Source organism: Chionomys nivalis, chromosome 8 (assembly GCF_950005125.1).
Source record: "Chionomys nivalis chromosome 8, mChiNiv1.1, whole genome shotgun sequence".
Lineage (NCBI taxonomy): Eukaryota > Metazoa > Chordata > Mammalia > Rodentia > Cricetidae > Chionomys > Chionomys nivalis.
The window spans coordinates 7,095,863-7,103,262 of NC_080093.1; the positions used below are offsets into that span (position 1 = coordinate 7,095,863).

Below are 7,400 nucleotides of genomic sequence, written 5' to 3' on the forward strand. Positions count from 1 at the left end.
GGGATAGCTACCGCATTGCTATTAGCCCATTTTACCATACGATGTACTTTTTCAAGTGTATTCCAGACTTTTATATGTACATATCACACTTTGGGATAGATAAATGCTTTGAGAAAAACACATATTTGGGGGCATATAGACATGTTAAGGTATGTGCATATTGCACACTCAGGATATCTACACTGTGTGTGCAATGCACTTACATTCAGAGGAGTGTCAACACCACAACTATGGAAACTCTGGGGTGAAGGGCACAGACTCTTCAACCAGATGAAATGGAATATGATGAACTCACACACCGTTTAACCCTGGGTAAGCCAGTTGCCCTGTGCACTCTGTTTCTTTGCCTGTAAAATGGGATTAACAGCAGGACTTACTGCACAGCGCTCTTGGAAAGATTCAAGAAGGCAATGCTTAGAACAGTCACCGCATGGCTGGCATGGGAGGAACACACGCTTTGCAGTTTGTTATTGTGCAGGGGTGTAGAGACAATTTACTATGTGTAGCTTATAGGGAATCCCAGAGTTCAAAGACTTGAAACTTCAATCACCAGACAGGAGAGCCACTTAATCCATATTTATTTCACATTTGATCTGTAAACTTTATTTTTTAAAAAAAAAAAATCCACTGTCATAAGCAACAAGTGCTGACATTTAGTTTTCTAAATCAGAGCACAGGCCTTCCCTGTCCACCCAAAATAAGTAGAAACCCTGCTGTAAACACAAGGTCTCTGCCTTCCTGCCTGACTCTGGCAATTCATTAGTGACATGATCTCAGCCAGAAAAGCAGGGGGAAGGGAACACTTTCCTACCTAAGAGCTCTTGGGGTTGGCACTGTACAGTGTGGCAGGCCCATTTGTCTTCTCACTGTTTACCTTGTGCAAATTGTATCAGGTTTGTTTCTTCCACATAATTTCCACTCCTGTGTGGCTAAAATCAGCAGCTAAAAGATTCCCTCTTAGATGGCTCTTTCTGGGGGAGGGGCTGCACACATACAATCTAGAAACATACATATTCTTCTTCAAGCCTTGGCCCCAGAGTAGTGGGAATCCACAGAGTCGGTTTCAAAGTGAGTTACTGGGGCAAGTGGTGCCTCAGAAGATAATGGCTTCATACAGAGGGCTGATGCAAGGCGGAAGGTTCATTTCCTTCTGTCTTGGTCCATCGCTCTAATATTTACATAGGAAAAGGCAATTATGCTGTCAGGCACGGGCGGGAGGAGGGGGAGGAAAGTGAACAGAAACCCTTTCCCTGTCAGGAATCTCAAAGCAGGTCTGTGTCCGAGGGACTGTCACCAGTTACTGGTAAAAAGCACTGACAGCGACATAATACTAGAAAAGGGCTTGCTTCGCGAAGGAGCTTGGTCTGGACCAGGTTAGCCACTGGAGAGCATCTCCACGGCCATGATTTCAACATCACACCAATGCCAACACTGAAGACTTCAAAGTATGATATCAAAAATAATGTATATTTACAGTGGGGGTGGGGAGAGCAGGCAGGGCTGCCCTGAATAATTTTTTAAAGGGGGGTGGGGGGGAGTGGTAATTAGCCCCAGCTAGGAAACCTTGGTTCATTAACCCTTTGGCAGCCGTGCCTTCTCTAGTACTGCGCTTGCTCTGAAGACCTTGGGAGAGTCAGACTGGTGGAGAGCGTGGCAATGTCGTTAGGAAACAATACTGATCGGGGTAGCCCCCCCAGAAAATGGCTGTGGGTGGGGAGCAACCGAAGCAACCACCAAAAGGCGCATGTGTCCCTCTCAGCCAGAACTTTACACATGTAACAAAAGGTGCCCTCAAAGACCACGGGGCTCCCTCCTAGTTAGATAACACATGGAGCAGGTAGGTCCTGGTTTTCAGAGTGCTGGGGCTGCATGCACAGACGCGCCCCCTCGAAGCCCGGGCCCTGCATCGAACAAGCGTCTGTAAGCAGGGCACATCCCACTCGCTCACACGATGCGCTTTCTGTCCCCACGGCAGAGGATCTTCTTGAAGGCGCGGCGGAAATCGTGGTTGAAGATGGTGTAGATGACCGGGTTGAGCGAGCTGTTGCAGTAGCCGAACCAGAAGAAGAAGTTGAAGAGCTGGTAGGGCACGGGGCAGCCGACCGCTATGAGTGTGTAAGTGAAAAAGAACGGGAACCAACATACCACGAACACGCCGATGACCACAGCCAGCACGAACGTGAAGCGCTTCTCGCGGTTCTGCCGCCCGCGCCAGCGCGACGCTTTGGCACCGCGCTCCTCTCCAGGCCCGGACCCAGCAGTCCCAGGCCCCGCAGCCCCAGGCCCGCGCCGAGGCAGACTGTCTCCCGGTTTCACCTGGCTCGCCCGGGTCTTGCCCTTGGCCCGGGGACCGCGCTCGGGTCTACGGAGTCCCGGGGGCCGCTCGGCATGCTCGGACGACGAACTCTCCTCTAGGTCCAGCGCATCCCCGTCGCGGGACCCAGCGGGCGCGGGCTCCCCCGGGGCACCGTTAAGCTGGGTGGGGAGAGGCTCGGCCTCGGCGCCCGCGGGGCCCACTCCGCGTTCCGGGCCCAGGCCGTTGGGCCTGCGATCGGCGCCCCCAGGTGGCGCGGAACAAGCGTCCGGACCCCGGCGGCTGGGCGGCACGCGGGTGCGACGCTTGGCAATCTGATAGATACGTACATAGACCAGGATCATGATGAGGCAAGGCGCGAAGAAGGAACCGATGGACGACGAGATGACATACCACTTCTGGTCGTTGATCTTGCAGCTTGGTTCTGCCGGCTGCTGGCCGCCGCCAGCGCCCTTCTTCTCTATGGAGATGAGGGGCGGGAAGGAGATGACAGCCGAGATGACCCACACGGTGACGATGATGGCCTTGATCCGGCGTGGTGTGCGCTTCAGGTTGTACTCGATGGCCTGTGTGATGGACCAGTAGCGGTCCAGGCTGATGGCGCACAGGTGCACTATGGACGACGTGCAGAAGAGCACGTCGAGAGCCAAGTAGATCTCACACCACACCTTACCAAAGTACCAGTAGCCCATAACCTCGTTGGCCAAAGAAAAGGGAATGACCAGCGTGGCCACCAGGATGTCCGCTGAGGCCAGAGACACCAGGAAGAGGTTTTGGGGCGCTTTAAGTGCACGACTGGTGAACACTGCAATAATAACCAGCACATTGCCAAACACCGTGAACAGCATCAACAGGCCAGCCAGGCACACCAGAGTCAGTGTCACCTGCAGGGAGTAAGGGGTGGCCCGGGTGCCGCCCCCGGGTGCCTCAGTCCCATTCCAGCTCGTGTTGCCGGAGTCCGGCTGCAGGGAGCCCATGGGCGCAAAGCTGCCCTCGGCCAGCGGCTGCTCCTGGCGGAACATGAACGCGGGTGCCGGTTCTCCTGGGCCTGCTGCCAGCTGCCTTCCGGCCCCGCGTCCGTGGGTCCTCCTCCTCCTCCTCCGGCGCGTGGACCGTCCCGCCGTGCCTCACATAGGGAGCCCAGGCCCAAGCTGGGGGACCGCTAGTGGTCCATGGACTAGTGCCCGCGAACTGGCACGGGCTGGTCCACCGCTCCGGGTGGGCGCCTTCTCTTTTCCAGTTCCCCAAACACAGCCAAGTTTTTTTCTAAGAGGCAGGATAGAGTAGGGCCAGCTGGCGGTTAGAGATTTAATTCTTCAAGAAAAAAGAAAAGAAATCATCGGTGGCCTGATGACTTGGAAAGATGTCAGAAAATTATACAAATGTATTTAAATAGACATCTATACCTTGACTCTTGAGCTGAGAGAAAGCAGGAAGTCTTACCCCAAAAGGAAGCCGAGGGGTGTTGGTGAGGGCTCAGGGTCCTAGGTCGGTCTTCTTATATCCTCGAAGCGATTTCCGATTCTGTCGCTGCCCCCCAGGTGCGGTGGAGCGGGCTGGGCCGGACCCCGGGCGAGGGCGCGGACTCTGCTTCCTCTTGGAGAGCCACGGGACTTCCAAAGTTGTGCGCCCTGCTGGGGCTGGGACGCAGCACACGGAGCTCGGGGGGCGGCGGCGGCAGGATGAAGGGTGTGGGGGCCGCATGAAGGCACCCCCTCCAGTCCTCAGGGCCAAGCTAGGTGAGCGATTGACTCTCCTGAAGCCGCGGCCAAGGCAAGGGTGGCTGCTAACCGCCAGCTGGGTGGGCTCTGAGAGCAGCAGACCCGGCGGGGTCCGAAGACCTTTGGAGTTTTAGCAGGACTTGGGTCTGAAGGCGCTAGGGTGGCTGGGCGGCGTGCACCGGCTGCTGGGCGTCTGCACAGAAGCGCTGCTCCGCCGCTCTACTGTGCACTGGTTTTATAGTCCCAGGATGAAGCCGGCGTTGCCGAGCAGCTAGCGTCAGCCCCCACGTGGGAAGCCGACCCTCCTCCGCCCCTCGCGCCTCCCCTACTCAGGTCTAGAGCCCGCACCCGCGTCGGACCCCAGAGAGTGCTGCCTCGCAGGCTATACTGGCCTTTTGGGAAGGCGGGTACCGTGAACTAGGGGCTTTAAGAGAGAGCCTAAGAAGTGGGGAGCGGCCCCTGCTGGGAGTTGGCCGCGCAGCTCCTCTGGGCGGGCCAGGAGACAGTAACACCCAGAAGTACACCGATCTAACTGGGTTCTAGCAGTAAAGGGTACCAGGGTGCTGGGACCCGAATTAGGAGACGCAGCCGCAGCGTCGTGTAGGGGTCGCTGGCGAAGCAGCCCCGCCCCAGCCAGGCAGGTGCTCCTGGTGGTGATCGGGATGAAAGGGATCCTGGAGAGATAAGCATGTGCAGGTTCCTATGGAACCGCTGAAGCGGAATGGACAACACCAGCGCGTGAGCGGACCAGGCCTGACTTATTCATACTTGGGGAAGAGAAAGACACATATCCTTGCAGCCATAGAGCTATCTGCGGGACGTTCGTGGGCTGGGGTCTGCACTGCGCCCCCTTGAACGGCAGTGGGGAAGGGTCCTGGAGGCGTAGGCCCTGAGCCGTGACAGAACGAGAGCGCACTGACACCTGCTGGCCACCGAACGTCACGGCTGGGCAGCGACTTGAAGCTCCAGGCTCCAGTTTCTAGTCCTTTCCTGTATCTTCTGTTTTGGGGCAAATCTGGATCTAAGCTCAATAGGAAAAATAGAAAAAACAAAAAGAACCAAGATTTTAAACTGCACTGTATCATGTTGCAGAAATCTTCGCGTTGTATGTGTCTACCTTCAACGAGAGTGAGGCTCGAACCTTCTACAGATGGTGAGGGAATCCTGCACCCTCCTCTCTGTTGGCTTTAAACTGCTGGGAACCCTTAAGCATTTGTTGAGGCACAGATATTTTATGAAGAGCTAGAAAAGAGGAGCGTCAGGACATCATCAATAGATGTAAGCCTTAATCATGCTGTTTAAATCGGTACATTTTGTGTGCATGTCTTATAGCATCACACTGTAGTCCACAAATGTACACAATTATGTGTTAATCAAAAATGTTTTTTATGTTTATGGAAATAGAAATATTAACTTCCCTGATTTGGTCACTACATGTTGTGAATAATACTGAATTAACATACAGCATCTCACACATTTGTACAATTAAAAGAAAAAATTTTAAGTTAAACTCTACCCCACTTACATGTACCTTTCCCTCACACCCCAACACACACACAACCTGCACAACATCTTTCGGTGGGGGCAGAGTGCTAGCCAAGGAAGAGAGGGAATTTACATGCTCTCTCTGATTAGAATGTAGGAGCATGGGAGTTGATCGAGGTTTCCAAGCATGCTGGATGTCAGTAGCGCAGGATTCACTGTGCCATCTGCACTCCAGATGAGCTGCAGGCAGATCGCAAAGGCAGGCGAGCAGGAAATGTCAATAGGGTGGCCATACGACCTAAAGAAACATCTGTCGTACATCAGAGGTTACCAAATCAAATGCCATATGCTGTCATTCAAGCCTAGATTCCAAACTCTGACATTACCGTGCAGGCTCAGGTCTGGCTGAGGACTGTGAGCTAAATGAATGACCTTGGCCATCAGTTCCAACTCCAGCTGATGGTTTCATCCCTGACCAATAACATGGTATTTGATGATGCTAAGTATTTCTCAGATGTGTCTTGAGTTCAGCACCTTTACTCCCCAATACTTCCCCCAGTAGAGAGCCTCTGCTCCTGTCTTCTTGCTGAGACTTTCTCAGACTCTCAAGAAAACCAAGAAGGCTAACTTAACTGTCCCCTCTCTGTTGAGACTCTTGTTCCCTGTCGTCTCCTACATCTCTGCTCTGAGCCTCTTGGCAAGACATTGCAAATGTGTTCATTTGGAAATGTGACTGAAAGTGGGCAGCAGGAAGTATCCAAATTGTGTGAAGTTTTTTTTTTTTTATTTTTGAGACAGGTTATGTGAAGATTTTTATAAAGCCAATTAAAGCTACAAAAAAAGAATGAGCTCAGGTTGAGAATCACAGCCTGGATCTCAGATGTGCAGACTTCTAGAGTGGTGGTGCAGACCCCACGGGAGCTGAAGCAGATCACACAGCAGAGTTGGTGCTTGAGGGAGATCCCTCCGTGGACATACCCATGAAGGTCTATAACTATCAGTAAAAATAAATACCAAAATACCACATCTGAACACTGGCCACAGTCCAGGCACAATGCTAAGCAGCTTATAAGATATATATATATATATATATATATATATATATATATATATAAAATTTTGTTCAATCATTTGCTTATATAAATGGGGAAAACAAAGGTCCGAAAGGCTAAGTACATTGTCAGCCTTTTACTGGGTTGATTCCTGAATGTAAGCCCAAGAATTTTCCACCACCATTCCACCAACTGAGGCTGTGCCCTCAGAAGACCGGCAAAGACTCATCCAGAGAATGTTGAGCTATGGGTGCTGCTCAGGGTGGGGGTCCTTCACTAGCATGTACGAAACCGTGGGTTCAATCCTTCACACCACTGTACAACCTGAGTGGAGCAGTGCATTCCTGTAACCCAGTACTCGGGAGATGGGGGCATGCAGGGCACATGTGGGGCAGTGTGTCACTCCCTCTACATCTAATGCTCGCTGTCCTGACACAGCATCATACACAGTCTATGGGAGACTGCACATTTCTCATGCTCTCTGATATAGAGCATAAAGAGATGAGAATCCTTCCTCTCCCGGGTATCAGTATTAACTTGAATAACCCTACTCACTCACACACACAGTAGGCTCAGGCCTACTCACTCACACACACAGTAGGCTCAGCCCACACACTCACACACACAGTAGGCTCAGCCCAAACACTCACACACACAGTAGGCTCAGGCCCACACACTCACACACACAGTAGGCTCACACCCACTCACACACACACACAGTAGGCTCAGGCCCACACACTCATATACACAGGGGGCTTACCTTTTATTACTAGGGCACTCCTGAAGAAGGATGCTTATAATCACATTTCTTGGGGTAGGGATGTCTAG

At 52.4% G+C, this 7,400-nt stretch overlaps 1 protein-coding gene across 1 annotated transcript; it reads right to left on the minus strand.

Annotated features, from left to right (window-relative positions):
• Positions 1-570: 570 nt before the first annotated feature.
• Adra2a (adrenoceptor alpha 2A) lies at positions 571-4,370 on the minus strand. The gene is made up of 2 exons (XM_057779975.1): positions 3,721-4,370; positions 571-3,628 (listed from the first exon to the last, which is right to left on the minus strand). The coding sequence occupies exon 2, from the start codon at positions 3,334-3,336 to the stop codon at positions 1,945-1,947; it is 1,392 nt and encodes a 463-aa protein (XP_057635958.1). The 5' UTR covers positions 3,337-3,628; positions 3,721-4,370; the 3' UTR covers positions 571-1,944.
• Positions 4,371-7,400: the final 3,030 nt, after the last annotated feature.

Coding starts and splice junctions, on each gene's coding strand:
- Adra2a (XM_057779975.1), bottom strand. CDS start 3,336: ATGTTCCGCCAGGAGCAGCCGCTGGCCGAGGGCAGCTTTGCGCCCATG.